The following is a 14,425-nucleotide window of genomic DNA, read 5'->3' as shown; positions in this document are numbered from 1 at the left end:
GTTTAATTGATTTAGTTGTAAGTTTTTTAGAGATGTGAAACACGGGTGGTAAATAAGCTATTGTTATTTTCTGCTTGAGAGCTAAGTATATAAAGTGAGAATGTTGAATTGAATTTATATTGATTTATTTAAAAATAAGAAAGTAGTAAAAGATTTACATCAACCTACTCCTTTACATACAGATTACTTTTTTATGTGGGCCAAAATGAATGACTGAATGAATGAATGAATTCCAAGACAACAGATTAATCGAGAAAATAATCGCCCGATTAATCGATTATTGAAATTATCGTTAGTTGCAGCCCTACTCTCAGCCTCCGTTAACAAAGAATGCACTTGAATGAAAACAAAACAAAACAAAAAAGAACCGGAAATAAAACCTACATTCAATCAAAACAGTACAGATTATTAAGTCTCTAAACTAAACTGCCCTTCAAAAAGTAATAATCATTAGTTTTATATAGAGAAGACGGAAAAACTGACAGGTTTATAAACAAAAAGTGCAAACTAACACTGCACACTGCGACAAATGCACAAATGCGACATACCGGCCTTACAAAGGTTCAGCAGTTTGCCTCGGTCATTTGGTTTGAATCCGAAGTGCTCCCACACCGCAGCTGTTACTTCGACCTTGAAACCAATTCCATTTCAGTTTTTTCCCCCAATATCAGACAGCGTTTCTTTAGCTTGCTAACTCCTCACGGGGGCTAATGCTGCAGACGCAAAAGGGCCCTACTTTTTGTGCTAATCAGTTAAAACAGTAACCCATTGAAATATTAATTTGTAACACTCATATTTTTTTGAAGTAGGGTTTTGGGGAGTAGTTTTCAGTAGTATCTTACTTGCTGTAGTTGGTCAACTAACCCATGAAGGGTCAATTTAAAGGGATATTTAATTTTGATGGGGTAATCGATCCAAATCCTAAAGATGTTGACTCAGACATTTTGTCTGTGTCTTTGCTTTTGTGCTTTCCAGGTAACATCCACTACTTACACATCTTTAAGAGGTGACAAGTCATGGGTACCTGGCATTCATGAACCTGCCACAATGTCTTCAATCCCAGGGCTTCCTACGCAAGGATCAGATGTAACAGTTCTTATAACCAGAGTTCACTTGCACCCATTATGTGTGCTGGTGGAGTTCTGGGGCAAATTCAGTCAAGAGCGGATAACAAATTATGAGGCTCTCACCAAAGACATTCAGTCTCCTGGAGCCACGTTTAAAGACCTAGAGGGAAATCCTGGTGACCAGTGCTTGGCTCAGGTAGATGGTACTTGGTACAGATCACGCATAGTTTCAAAAGATGGCTCCAAATATAGCGTGTTTCTCATTGACAAAGGGATCACGTACACTGCCAACACAAGCAAGCTAGCATGGGGTAAGAAGGAGCATTTTCAGCTGCCCCCTGAAGTGGAGTTTTGTGTGATGGCTAATGTGTTGCCACTCTCACCTGAGAACAGGTGGTCTCCAGTGGCTCTTGAATTTCTCAAATCTCTCCCTGGGAAGTTTGTGGCAGCACACGTCCAAGATGTACTGGTGCCACACCGGACAGTTCTCCTGCACATCCCTTGCATATCCAAACAAATGTACGAGATGGGCTTCGCAAAGAAATTGTCTCCAGTCGACTTTCAGGAGTTTGTTCTCAAGTCACTGAAGCCCCACGGTGGAGCTGAAACTTCCCCAGAGATCCAGCAGCTCACTGTAGGCTCAGGAGAACGGCTGCACAAGCAAGATCTGTTCATGTACCCAGAACTGCCAGGGGGAACCGTGGAGATGGTCGTTGTAACAGAAGTGACAAATCCACTGAGGATTTTTTGCCAGTTAAAGGTTTTTTCACAAGAGCTAAAAAAACTTTCTGTGAAAATTACACAGAACTATGAGGGCAGAGTGTCCAGCTGCATTATAAGCCATGACATGATTGGGTTTCCATGTGCAGCAAGAGGAAGTGATGGCAAGTGGTACCGTTCTGTCCTACAACAGGTGTTCCCAACAAATAAACTGGTGGAAGTATTGAATGTTGACTATGGAACAAAACAAGTAGTCCCAGTGGAGAATGTGAGGCCGCTGGCTGCAGAGTTCTTCAGGATGCCAGTTGTCACTTACATGTGCTCTCTCCACGGAGTCATTGACAAAGGGGTGGGATGGACATCCAGCCAAATTGACTTCCTCAGGTCCCTCTTGCTCTGCAAGACTGTGATCGCCAAGTTTGAGTACCAAAGTATCTCAGAGGGAGTTTACTACGTCACCCTCTATGGCGACGACAACGCAAACCTGAATACTTTGTTTGGTTCCAAAGAAAACTGTTTGCTTGAGTGTGAGAAAACACTTGGAGATTATGCCATCCGAAGGACTACAGACACCCATCATGTTCTGTCTCAACAAGAACAGAAGATGTTAACTTTTCAACTGACTGTGGAACAAAACAATGCGAAAACAGCAGATAAGTCTCCCTATGAAAATCTTGCATTGAACTCTTCAAGCCTGGCCATTGTTGAGCACATATCCAACCCGTCTGAGTTTTGGATCCAAACCGAGAACCACAAAACCGAATTGGATGAACTGTTTGAAAGTATGCGCCATCTTTACCAAGATTCAACAGATACACATATGGTGAAAAATCCAACTCTTGGACTTTACTGTGCTGCCCAGGCAGAAGATGGTGAATTCTACAGAGCAACTGTAACAGAACTAAGTGAGACACAAGTCACAGTGTTCTTTGTTGATTATGGAAACACAGAAGTTGTTGATAAGAGTAACATCAAGACCCTGCCTCCTGAGTTCAAAAAGCTGCCACAGCTTGCACTGAAATGCTCCCTGGCTGGTGTCAGACCCAAAGATGGGAAATGGAGTCAAAGTGCCTTGGACTTTTTTATTCAGGCAGTCACAAATAAAGAACTAAATGTACACGTGAAGGCAAAAAACAGCGACAGCTATGTTGTCCAGCTAACAGATTCCAAAGCACAGGGTAAACAAGATGTTGGTACACAGATGTGTAGTTTGGGTCTTGCTGAAAGGGCTGAGAATCAAAGACAGACCACCGTCAAGAGTGCTGTAAAAACAGCTGTTACAAATCCAACACGCCCTGCTGGTGCAAGACTCCCAGGTGATTATAGGAATACTGGAACCACTTTCCAGTGCCCACTTAGTTTCACCAGCAGTGACAGAGGTTTTACTACCTTTAAGGAGTACATGTTTCCCATTGGTAGTGTCCTTGATGTCAGTGTGTCCTGCATTGAAAGTCCAAATGACTTCTGGTGCCAGCTGGTACAAAATGCAGGACACTTGAAATTGCTCATGCATGACCTACAGACTCATTATGCAGGCAGTGAGTTTGAACCTAACGTAGAAATTGCTTGTGTTGCTCGACACCCTGACAATGAAATGTGGTACAGAGCCCTTGTGATCCACAAACACGAAACCCCTCATGTGGACGTGTTGTTTGTTGACTATGGGCAGACCAGGACGGTCTCCGTCTATGACCTCAGGAGAATCGGTTCAGAGTACCTCACTCTGCAAGGTCAAGCATTTCGGTGCAGTCTGTTAAACTCCATCACTCCCACATCTGCCATAAATGAGTGGAATGAAGACGCAAAGGTACGTTTTCAAACCTTTGTGGAAACTGCTGCATCCAAATTTATTATTTTGAAATGCACCATTTATGCCATCATGTACAGCGAGCAGATGATTGTTTACAACATTGTGGATCTAGAAACCCCTTTTGAGAGTATCTGCACTAGTATGGCCAATCTAGTCACAAGCGTCCCTTCCAAGAAAGCCATCGGGCCATCTTTCCGAATGGACACGTACTACTTCTCAACCCACAATGTCAAAACGGGCGCAGAGGAACAAGTCACGGTGACGTATGTGAACAGTGTCAATCACTTCTACTGCCATCTTGACAAGAATGCTGATGTGACGCAAGACCTCCAGATGAAAGTGAACAGCCTCTGCCAGCACCTTGGGAAGGTAAAGTTTCCAACAGTCTTTGGAACTTTATGTTTTGCAAGATACACTGATGGACAGTGGTACAGGGCTCAGATCAAGACCACAAGGCCAGCAATTCTGGTTCATTTTGTGGATTATGGTGACACTGTAGAGGTGGACAAGTCTGACTTGCTCCCAATTCCCAAAGAGGCAAATGACATCATGTCTGTACCTGTGCAAGCAGTTCTGTGTGGTCTCTCTGACATTCCTGCTAATGTTTCCAGCGACGTGAATGAATGGTTTGAGACAACTGCGGCAGAATGCCAGTTTCGAGCACTAATAGTGGCCAGAGAACCTGATGGCAAATTGCTGGTAGAGCTGTACCATGGAAACACTCAAATCAATGCCAAGATCAAAAGAGAGTTTCAGATTGCGGTGCAAACAGAAAAGGAGGTTGTCTACCAGGGTCGTAAAGCAAACCATGCACAAAAGACATCAAAAGCTTTTCCAAATCAAGCTACAGACACTGAAGACCATAAACAAGCTCCAAAAAAGAATAACTTCTCAGCCCCAAAACCCCTACATCAAATTAAGACTAAAGAGAAACCTACTGAAGTGAATCAGAAGTTGGCACAGAAACCACCACGTCATCTTTGTGAAAATGGTCAGAAGATCAGAGCAGCTCCTTTAGAGCTGTACAAACCGCCACACCAAAGGCAGTCAGGTGGAGCAATGGTAAAAGCCTCCCAGCAAGCTGCTGATGAAGTGAAACCAAAAAGAGAGACTCTACCCCTTGACGCCAAACACCTGAATTCACAGTCACCCGAAACAAAATCCCAGAGAGAAAACCATTCTGAAAAACTCCCTAAACTCTCAGACCTGCCTCCAAATGACATCACACCTGGTGTGGCAGTGGATGTTTACGTGTCGCATTGCAACAGCCCTTTGAGTTTCTATGTGCAGTGTGTCAGCAAAGAAGATGAAATATTTTCTCTGGTGGAAAAGCTCAACGCTTCAGAATCAACCCCGGACGGCAACAACATCAGAGATGTCCGTCCGGGTGACCTCATTCAAGCAGAGTTCGAGGAAGATTCGTCGTGGTATCGAGCTGTTGTAAAAGAAATCCACAGAGATGGAGTGGCTCTCGTTGAGTTTGTAGATTTTGGAAACACAGCGGTGACATCAACGTTCAAAATGGACAGACTCCCCACATCTCTCCTGCAGTTGCCCGTTTACAGCACACACTGTATGCTGAGTGACGCTGCAGCACTTGGAGAAGAGAGAGTGCTCAATCCAGAAGTGGTGTCTGCATTCAAAGAAGACATTGGTTGCTGTGGAGAGAAGGTACTTAAGTGTCACTTCATCAGCCAAGTGGGATCTGTGTGGGAGGTCAGCCTAGAACACGGTGGTGTGGATATTGTTTGTAAAGTGCCATCTGGAGGCAGTGAAATCACCATGGACACTCAAGTGAAGCAGCAGCCAGCTCAGATCTCTGACCTCAGGCAAGAGGCAGAAAGCCCAGAGAACTCACCAGTGAACCCCTGCTCTCTACGATACCCACAGCAGCAAGATCTTCTAGAAGGCCGACAGCTAGAGGCCTACATCGCAGTCATCAACGATGGTCTTACGTTCTACTGTCAGTACTCTGATTCAGAGGAACTCAACAAGATAACGTTAACTGTCTCACAAGTTGGGAATACAGTAGATAAACGTATTGACCCAGATGATCTCTCCCCTGGAAGCCCTTGCATCGCTCTTTTTTCTGACGATCACCTTTGGTATCGTGCAGAGGTCATCAGCAAAAATGGAGAGAAGCTGTCTGTTCTCTTTGTGGACTACGGAAACATGTCCCAAGTCAGCGTTACAGATGTCAGAGAAACGCCCCCGCTCTTGGTGGAAACTCCGCCACAGGCGTTTCTGTGTGAGCTCGAAGGCTTTGACGCTTCGTGCGGATCCTGGGACTGCGGGGCAGAAGACAAATTGTCCACACTGACATTAGACAAGCTGCTAAAGCTGACTGTTAGCAGAGTAACAAGATCTGACGGAAACATCAAGTGTTTTGTGCACATGGACTGTGAGGACCAGGCAATAAATGAGGTCATGAAAACTTGGTGGAAGTGCTGTACAACGGCCGACACACCAGAGTCAGAAGAACCGATCGCTTCATCTGAACCACCTCCTCAGCCTGAATCAACTGCCTCTGTACCAGAGGAGCAGCTAAAGCATCCTGATATGCAAGACGTGTTTAAAACTTCAACTTGCATTCATCCTCAGAGTGAGCAGAGTGAGAAACAAAGTGGTGAGAAGCTCACAGAGACTTCTACGGCAGATGAGGTCCTTAACTTAGCAGGAAGTCCAAAGCCCAGTGAACGCTCTGAAGACTCTGCTCAGTTGGAGTCTTTGGTCCAGTCCATGGAGGAGGAACAGAAGTCTACCGAGGGGGGTAACATAGTCCCTGACATAGTGGTCACCCCCGAAGATATTTTGCCATGTGATGGTGGCACAGATGAACAGACGTACGTTTCAGTTGATAACAAAGACGAGCAAGAGGCTTTGTTCATGAGCTGTAAGGGGACTGTGGCCACCGGTGAAGGAGCCGATGAGGAGAGCACCTCAGTGGTTCAAGCTCATGATGAAGATGGCTTCGATTCTCCACTGAAGGAGAATATTTCAGAGCCCATAGATGAGCTGGACACTGAAACTGCTGACACAGAAAATACCTCAGCCAACAGTTCGAACAATGAGGCCTTTTCTGGTAAGCAAAACATCCTTCTCTTTCCCTTCTGGTTATTATCACACTCGATGATTGATTTGATTTTCTTTTAAAATTTAGAAAATATTATTGCTTATCATTTATTAGTAATCAATGAAAAATGTATTTATTGCCCCCCCCTTTTTTTCCTTCTTCTTTTTCTTTTCTTTTTTCTTCTGCCAAGCTCCAACTAATGTAAGATGTGACAGACAAGTTGCTGTTTCCAGGGGTAACTCTTCAACAACAGTGAAACTGGTAAATTTAAACTTCAGTTATGACCACATAAACAAATACTGCTAATAATGACTGACTATGTGTTTCTGTAATTTAAGATAAATGTGAATTGGTAAGCTAATAGCTGATGTCCTTTTTTAAGGTTCCCCGTTATGTTGCTCTGCAAGAAACAACAGATGCTACTTTAAATCTCTTTGAAGAGGTACAGTGACTTTAAACATTGTCCTCTTTACTAAATATTGTATTTGTGAATTTGGTGTGATTTGTGTAGATTTAGAAATGATCTTTACTTCATCTTCATGCAAATCAGGCTGTTAGATTTGGTCTTTTGATAATCTGACTTTGTCAAATATCAGACTTTTTCCTTGTTGTTTATTAAATTCAAATGTTATTGTACTGACCAGCTCTGCTGCTCAGTACAGTTTGATTCAGTTTTCATCCTGATGTCTCAGTTGCCCAGTTCAGACCTTTCATTACCATCCGTCTTAAGTGATGGGATTGCATTCAGTGCTAAATACAAGTGTGAGGTGTGTTCAAGTACTTGTAGCGACAAGAAAGGCCATAAATTGGAATTTACAAACATAACATCCTACTTAATGTGAATGTTCATGAGTCAAAATGCAATTAGTTCTTAAACACCTAAAGCTTGACAGTAAAAGGGTGCTTTTATCTTTGTTTAACTTTGTTACATTCAGTGATATTTCAAAACTATAGCAAAGTTGGTCCTTTGCACAGTACAAAATACCTTAAAATTACCATTTTTTAATCTGCCAGACTAACAGACTTCTACCTTCAAAAAGTGATTAAATTTTAAAGATTTAGATTATTACAATATTTCATATTTAATTATTTATTGAATTAATTTATCACAGTACAGTTACAAATAGAAGCAAGCTTAGCCCACCCAAAGAGCCAAAACTTCTCTTACATCACTATAACCCTGTGTAGAAATTGAAATTTGCAGATATTTATGATAAACTACAAACACTTCAAACACTCTCAAAGAAAAACCATTGTGAGGGTTTGGAAACCAGTTTAAAAGTTAAATGGAAACAGACTTTTGCTGTAATCTTAGGCATACAAATAAACGTCTTTTAGTGGTAATGTAGTTTAATTTCGAGAACTAAAGCAGCAGAAACAGCGAGTCCCGCCAATAGACACCCAAACATGGCTCTCCCACGGCAGCACAGAAGTCAGACATGTCTGTACGCTGATGATGACGCTCTGAACGCACGAGCATTTAATGCAGTGTTAAATTTTAGATATAGAAGTCCTGGGGAGGTTGGGGGCCCAGGGAGGGGGTGGTGATGTATTGACTTTGGCGTCTCCTCCAGCCGCAATAAGATGGTTCCATGTGAAAACATACAGACATTTAGTAATGGATTCCATGCCTTCATAATGCTAGGGGGAATGCTGAAACTACAATAAAACATTAACTTGTCCCAATTCACATAAATAGGAGTTAAACTCTAAAGATCTCAACATAAACATGAATTTGTAGCAGTTTTTGGAGAGCCATTTGTTCCTGGAATTGGAACATGTTTTTGTTGTTGTTATTGTACATCATAATGCCAGATTATTGGAAAACTTGTCTTTAATTTGATGGGGTTTTTTCCATCCCTTTAGGCTGAACTGGTGCCTTCCTCGCTTCATCTCCCAGTACAGGTTTGTGGTGAGTGCTGCCTTTATTTTGTCACGCATCACTAAAGTGTTTTGTTTCTATGAAAACAGCATTTAGTGAAAAGTTTTATATGTTGCATCCTGCTATGCTCAGCTCCACTGGTATTAGTTGTCTGTGTTGGATCTAACGCTGAGCTCGTTGGTGAACGTTTTCAGTTGATCTATCACTAAATTCAGCAGCATTTCCCTCAGCACAAACAGCCATACTTTCAGCCTTTATGTTCAAATACATACTTTATTTGAAGGATAACCATATGCGGTGTAAAACACAGATACTCAGTAGTTGTTTCCAAATGTCTGTGTGTATTTGCAGCTCTGCTTGAAGCCTCTGACACGGCCATCGGTGAAGAACACAGCAACACCATTTCCTCTCCAGAAACGGTATCTTTCTTTCTGTTTGGAGCTAAACATTCCTCCTTCTCAGGTCGGGTTTTATTTTATCTTTAGGTTGTGCGTTTTGTCCTGCTGCCGTTTTGCCCATATCTTTTGAACACAACATATCAGGAACTATGAGAGGAAATGTCATCAAATCAGACACAAACTTCCTCTTGAGTTGGTTTAAAGTGGTGGTCATTGTCATCTTCAGTTCCTAATAAAGACTGAAGAAATCTTTAATTTATCCTAAAAAAAGGTTCTACTATGTCTGGAAAAATAAAATCTTAAAAATACATTTCTTAAAAAAAACTTCTTAAGGAAAACAAGAAACAGAATTTTGAGGATTTTTCTCATAAGCAGGAATAACTGCAAACTTTTTGTTCTCAGGAATGTTCACTGTAGTCGGTCCTCATAATTTCATGTTAGCAGTGGCTGCTGCTTATAACTCAGAGTTAATACAGGGTTACTAATTAGTTCTGGCAAATTTGACTTTTACAAGAAGTGGCTTCTTAACCCATGTTTCTGTTGTGGTTAAATTTGGTTTAGTTCAGTAAATACAAACTTCTTTACTTGGTTCTGATGGGAACCACTTTTGCGATATCCCACCTAAAAAAAAAAGTGAGACCCACTCAAGAACTGTTTCAGTTCCTAACACAAACGTCTCTTTCTTCTTTCTCTTTCTGTTCTCCTCCCACTTTCATGTTAGTGATGCAGAACGCTGCTGTATTGTCCACACCAGCAGCAGCAGAAACCACAGACAACATCTCTGAACAACATGCGGCTCCACAGCTTCACTGAAACTAAAAGTATTGTGGTTTCAGCAAAGTGTCTCAAGGCACGACTCATACAGTGTGAAAGATACTCCACGTATCGTACTGAGTCAGAACTCGCTGACAGGAAAACAGGAAAGATGAATCATCTTCTGTTGCTGTATTTTGTGTAAATGAACCAAACAACTGGATCTGCGTAGTTACTGACGATTCAGTCCAGGTGGTTGGCAGTGCAGTTCCTTAACAGCTTTGGATTTACTGGCTATTAACTCACACATGCTGATCAGTTTGTATTTTCACCAAGTCCTACCCCCACCTCATCATTATATCACTGTTTCATACTAATAGGATGCAAAACGGTTACCATTTCACTCCCAGGCACTCATCATATGAAACTATCAATATAGTGAAGTGAAGTGAGATTTATTTATATAGCCCTTTTCAGCAACAAGGCGATCCAAAGCGCTTTACAACAGAAACAAATACAGCAGGTACATAATGAAAAACACAAAAAAAAGAAAAACACATCAATCATGTATAATCTAAACGAAACATGTATAATTTAAATGAAATATAGGATAATCTAAATAAAATCACAAAACCAGACATATCTAAGCTGAGAGTCAAAATAGTAGCTAAAATAAATAAAATCATGTTAAAGTTAAAGCTGAACTAAACAACAAGGCACCAGCTTTCGTAATTATAGTATTATAGATTACTTCAGACCTAATATTTTATAAATTTCTTTTTTTTTTTTAAAAGTACTATTTCCATGAACCAATGATCAAAATATTTTCAAAACTGTTCTTCACTACATTATATCATCTATGCTGGAGCTTGTAAACACTCAGTCCTGATGTGTAAATTATATGTGCCAGAGACAGATTCTTGATATTGAAGGTGTATTGAAGCAGATGCTGCTTTTATTTTAAGGCAAACATATTAAACTCTCATATTATTTTAGGAGTTTAATGCCTGATGTGAACAGCATTTTTAGGATTTCTTTTGTCTTGAGAGCTGGAGATTTCCAGAAAAATATTCAAAGCTACAGCCCCAAATACCCAGGCCTAAACACACCAAAAAATAAAAGAAAACTGGTGAGTAGACTAAACCATTTATGTCAGGGTGGCTGCCAAAGTGAGTACAAAGAGGTTTTTTTTAAAAAAAAATTGCACCCAAAAATCATGGCTACATGGTGACTGCAGTTGGTAATGTATGATTTGATCGGAAGCCTTTACCTTTATAATAAACAATCCTATAATTCTGCAGGGATGAAGCACTGAGCAATCCATCTTCAACCCAATCTTTGTCTAAAATTAAATGAAAAATATAACTTAAAAGCAGCATTTCTTGAAGGAATGCATATTTCCTGTCGACCTTGCCAGCCAAACCTGGCAAAGATCTCACATGATCTGTTCGAGTCTATGTTGGGAAGGACTCTCGGCTCCTACCACATCAAATCTTTAGCTCAGTATCTGTATAATTGACGGGAGTTCTGTCCATTTTTGTGTTTGCCTGACTGTTTCCTTGTAAAACAATTGATAGTTTGTGATTTCTTTCAGGAATTAGAAACTTATTGGCAGCTCGTTGTTGGAACCTTTGTGAATGTCTGACATGTAAACATTGTCTTCGTTGCTGCTTAGGCTGCCGATCGTGAGGAGTTGACCTGCTGTGTTGAAGAGACCCGCTCAGCAGGTATTACACCTCATCTGCTGGAAAGGACAAAGCGGCATCTGGAACTTGTCTCAAACCCTTCTCAGTTTAGTTTCCACGAGTCAAAGTGTGAGGAAATGTGAGACGACTTTGTGAGACGTTGGCGAAATTGTGACTGATTAGAGATAATGCTGAGAGCTGCAGCCTTGTGTAGGTCCAGCAGCTTCTGCGCTTCTTCTGAGGTTCATATCGCTTGATAAAGACAGAATGATTGCTGGATGGGGAGAGGTCCAAGTTGGAGTTAAATTTCTTATTTGCACCCATAACTTTTGCATCGCTGTTGCACAACGTTCATGTGACTGCCGATCGGCTGTCACAAGTGTCAGAAATTCACAATTTTGTCACGAGAATGTCATGCAAATGTCCCTGGGAATGTTGTGCAACAGGGCTGTGATCGTTACTCCTGGCCCAACATTTATGTGACATATGCAAACATGTCATAAGGTAATCCACTGTGACTGCAAGTGAAACTTTGCATTTTTCTCCTCTCCGTCTCGTCGCCAGCAGTCGCAGCCCCTTAACCACAGAATGTTCGGCTTTCTTGTTACAGAGCTGCTTTGTAGGAATGAACAGGATCTGTAGATTCCTCTTGATATGTAGCATTTCATGATTTTCTTTGCACGGCAGATTTAGAAGAGCCATGTGTTCATGAACGACTGCCGAGTGAAGCAGCAAGTTGTGTGATCACAGAGGAAATAAGTTGCGACAAAGTGAGTTTCCACATATACGTCTACGAGGACACCGAGTATTTAAACTCAGTCTTCAGTTCTTAGTATTTAAACTGATGTAATTAACTGTTCTGGGTTTTTTGAATGGTTACCAGGAAGATGTTGGTCCAGAGATAAAAGATGACCCGAGTGACGCAGCAGCACCAGCTGAACAATCAGATCAGGTAGAAAAACACAAGCTGCTGTTACATAAAACAATATAAGTAATGCATAACTTCTGTTTTACTTTATTCCATATCTCTCTTTAATGTTTATATAAGTGTAGATTGTCAGTTTATTAACATTTGTTGTATTTCCTGACATTAAAACTAGGTCCAGAATAAGTCAGTTGGTGAGTAATATTTTGTCTGACTAATATGATAAATGATAATAAATACTAGTCCAGTTTTATTACAAAGTGAGGTAAAATTTCCTTAAAGAAGTTAATTAAAAGATGCAAGTTGGGAAACAAATATCCTGCAGTCCAAACCTTTATTATTTGTTTTCTCTCAAACATGTTGTGGGTTAAAGGTCATTAAAGTCACAGCTTTTCTTTCATAATGTTATGGTTCTTAAATGCAAAAAACATCTTATATATCAACCAAACAAATGAAGAACAAAAGGTGTATTTTAAGTTACTTTTTGTATGTTTCACGTTGTTCATTAGTTTTTTGATTTTTTTAAAAAATTTTTATTTCTTATCAGCCTGGTCTATAGAACAGAATATTTTTAGTTTTTTGGTTCTGATCAGTTTCACTTTTATTGTTGCACAATAGAAACTGGCGTGTCATTGTACTTTGCAGAAACCTGTGTAGGAAATGGAGTTGAAACCAGAGAAGTTGCCCAGCAGCTGGAGGTGTCCTTAACTTCTGTTCCTGATGAGGTGAGGACCTCCAAGTCAAACCAAGTTTCATTCTCCTGTTGCCCTGAGGGTTTTATTCATCTGCTCTGTAGTTTATGTTTGGAGAGTTGATGGTTTCCTCTGTTTCAGGATGACTGGACAACTGAAGATGAGTCTTCACCTTCTCATGACGATCAACTTCTTGGTTTGCCAGCTTCCTTTTTATGTCAAACTATTCTTCAGCACTTTCTGAGCCGTTTTCTCTCATCTAAAGATTGTTTCCATCTGTTCAGATTTGCCAGATGATTCTGAGCCACAAACCCACCCAGATTTGGTAAATAATTATCTCATGTTATTCTAAATTAGGCTATTAATTGTCTCACCTCTTGAGTGCATCCTGTTTCTCCTGGTGTTTTAGAGCAACGTGATGGAAGAGTTGACGTCACTCGTCGGCGACATCCATTTGTCAGACATCAGCCGAGGTATCGCACTCGAACGACTTTGTTTTGAAGCCTCGCTTTGTGATTTAGCATCTGTCTCCACAGGCAGGTGTTTACTCACTGGCAGCGTCAGTTTCCTGTGAGTTTCAGTTTCGACAGCGCCCCCTGTGTGTCGTTGTCTGTGGAACATGATTGGAAATTCAATCCAGTCTTATGAGCGTCACTTCTCTGTCACTAACCCATAAAAATCAGAAGGAGGTGGGATTTATTTCATATAAACTGATACTTGTGTCACGTTTGGTGACCTAGGAACAAATCCTCGATGGAAGCAGAGAGAGGGGACTTTCTGTACAGTAACTCCTGCTTCAGAACCTTCACCACAAATTAATTTTATCTAAATGTTCGGACAAGTCTTAGAAAAAGGTCAACACAAATGTTAAAATGAATATACAATATTACATTATTTTCTGCACTATAAAGGCGCACTGGATTATAAGGCGCACTGTCAATGAATGGTCCATTTTTGAACTTTTGTCATACATAAGGCGCACCGCGCTCCATTCAAAATGGATGATTTCGGTGCTCTAGCGGAGCTGGTTCGCCTGTTTCAGCATTTATATCATCTTACTATGAGAGATCCCAAAGATAATCAAACGGTTCAAAACTCAAAGAAGAATACTGCACCGACGTAAGCGTCAAGTATAAACGCCTCCACCGCTCGCTCAGGTCCCTGCGCTGTGCACAACTATAATGCCCCTTTTACATCGGCTCTAAAGGTCCCGGCTCCACTCTACTCTGCTTGCTTTGCATGCGTTTCCATCTGCATTTTTTCGAGGCCAGCCCTGCTTCTTTGGTCCCTGCTTCGGAGTAGGGCCAGCCGGGCCGGCCCTGCTTCGTGGGCGGCGCAAGCTTAGCTCCTGTTCACTCATTGGTCGTGGGTGTGACCAGATGCAAGCATAAAGAGCGAAGGTAGGAATATAAACAACAGC

General features: G+C 41.2%; 1 protein-coding gene across 2 annotated transcripts in view; it reads left to right on the top strand.

Moving 5' to 3' along the window:
• Positions 1–14,425, top strand: part of tdrd6 (tudor domain containing 6) — a 29,848-nt gene that overhangs the window by 6,085 nt on the left and 9,338 nt on the right. For both annotated transcript variants that reach the window (XM_025004421.2, XM_017409046.3), the window contains 13 exons: positions 976–6,679; positions 6,861–6,931; positions 7,053–7,112; positions 8,537–8,582; positions 8,904–8,971; positions 11,379–11,430; positions 12,076–12,158; positions 12,272–12,340; positions 12,489–12,507; positions 12,959–13,038; positions 13,147–13,201; positions 13,290–13,330; positions 13,415–13,478. In XM_025004421.2, the coding sequence (XP_024860189.1) occupies positions 1,048–6,679; positions 6,861–6,931; positions 7,053–7,112; positions 8,537–8,582; positions 8,904–8,971; positions 11,379–11,430; positions 12,076–12,158; positions 12,272–12,340; positions 12,489–12,507; positions 12,959–13,038; positions 13,147–13,201; positions 13,290–13,330; positions 13,415–13,478 (6,340 nt within the window). In that variant the 5' untranslated portion in view covers positions 976–1,047. The remainder of the gene's footprint in view (positions 1–975; positions 6,680–6,860; positions 6,932–7,052; positions 7,113–8,536; positions 8,583–8,903; positions 8,972–11,378; positions 11,431–12,075; positions 12,159–12,271; positions 12,341–12,488; positions 12,508–12,958; positions 13,039–13,146; positions 13,202–13,289; positions 13,331–13,414; positions 13,479–14,425) is intronic.

This window comes from Kryptolebias marmoratus, linkage group LG19, assembly GCF_001649575.2.
Source record: "Kryptolebias marmoratus isolate JLee-2015 linkage group LG19, ASM164957v2, whole genome shotgun sequence".
Classification (NCBI taxonomy): domain Eukaryota; kingdom Metazoa; phylum Chordata; class Actinopteri; order Cyprinodontiformes; family Rivulidae; genus Kryptolebias; species Kryptolebias marmoratus.
This window is presented reverse-complemented; position numbering and strand designations above follow the sequence as displayed.